Below are 1,141 nucleotides of genomic sequence, written 5' to 3'. Positions count from 1 at the left end.
TTAGGAAAAATACTTACAAGATTACAACACTATAGGGGACTGAGCATAAAAGCTATTGATAATAGTCCAGTGTATGTCAATTTAGTTAGCATCAACTAAATAGTGTACAGCTGTGTTGCCAAAGTGTTGCCAAAGTAAATGGCGCAGCTGTTTTTTTATTACGAAAATGGCCCATTCGTAAAATAAACAGATAAATAAATAAATAAATAAATGTTGAGAGACAGAAAGAGAGAAGAGAAAATGAAAAAACACATATTTACCTGTTACGTGTTATTAAATGTTATTGACAGGAAAACTTGCTTACCAATGACTCTCTTTTGCTTGAAGCTTCCGCTGTATTTTGGTAAACTATTGAGGTTGTGTTTGTTTCTATTGTTCGAGTGGATGAGAAATTCATTAAGAAGGTCAAAAGAAACTTGCCCAAACTTTATGCTTCCAACGTTTCTTTGGCGAGGGGAACAAAGTAATCTTTTTGCCATTTTAGCTACAACAACTAACGTTACCCTAACTTTGACATTAAAACCTTCTTATACATGAAAATGTGTTTTGGAGCAGTGTCTGGTTTAGTAAAGATAAATAGAAAATCCAACAATAAATCGACCCCTGGTCCTAATATTGTCATACAGATGGCACTATTGGTGCGGGTCTTTTAACGGTAGGAACAAAGTTGCCACCGGGGCTCATTTCTATGTAGCACAGTCTTCTTCCCCTCGTTGCGCAGACCGTAGATCTCACAACACAAAGATAGGCTACTCAAGGCGACATTATAGGCTGCGAGTTTATTAGATTATTTGAAAGTTAGCGGTACTGCAAACAGTTGTGAAACTGCTTTATTCCTCTCTTCTGACTACAGAAATGGCTGACAAGAAACCTCCGAAGTCTGATGCTCCTTTTGCAACTAGGATAGACCCAACCAAAGAAAGTCTTTCTCGCGAACAGATGCATTTTATCAGACAAGTAGAGCTCGAACAGTGGAAGAAGAAAACATCTAAGCTCCGGACACGAAATCTTGTGACGGGGCTGGCTATTGGAGCGCTCGTGCTGGGAATCTGTATCCTTGCCATGCACGCGAACGTAAACGCAAGGTGAACTATGTAACGTTAGCCTAGCATGCTAAAGCTATCCAGTTGATCTTGACTTT

General features: G+C 39.0%; 1 protein-coding gene across 1 annotated transcript in view; it reads left to right on the top strand.

Moving 5' to 3' along the window:
• Positions 1 to 736: 736 nt before the first annotated feature.
• Positions 737 to 1,141, top strand: part of coa3a (cytochrome C oxidase assembly factor 3a) — a 2,601-nt gene continuing 2,196 nt past the window's right edge. Inside the window, exon 1 of the mRNA XM_079261432.1 lies at positions 737 to 1,051. Within this exon, the coding sequence (XP_079117558.1) occupies positions 856 to 1,051 (196 nt within the window). The 5' untranslated portion in view covers positions 737 to 855. The remainder of the gene's footprint in view (positions 1,052 to 1,141) is intronic.

Source organism: Telmatherina bonti (genome assembly GCF_933228915.1).
Source record: "Telmatherina bonti genome assembly, chromosome: 21".
In the NCBI taxonomy this organism is placed as follows: domain Eukaryota; kingdom Metazoa; phylum Chordata; class Actinopteri; order Atheriniformes; family Telmatherinidae; genus Telmatherina; species Telmatherina bonti.
The sequence above is the reverse complement of the archived record's forward strand: the minus strand, read 5'-3'. Positions and strand labels throughout refer to the sequence as shown.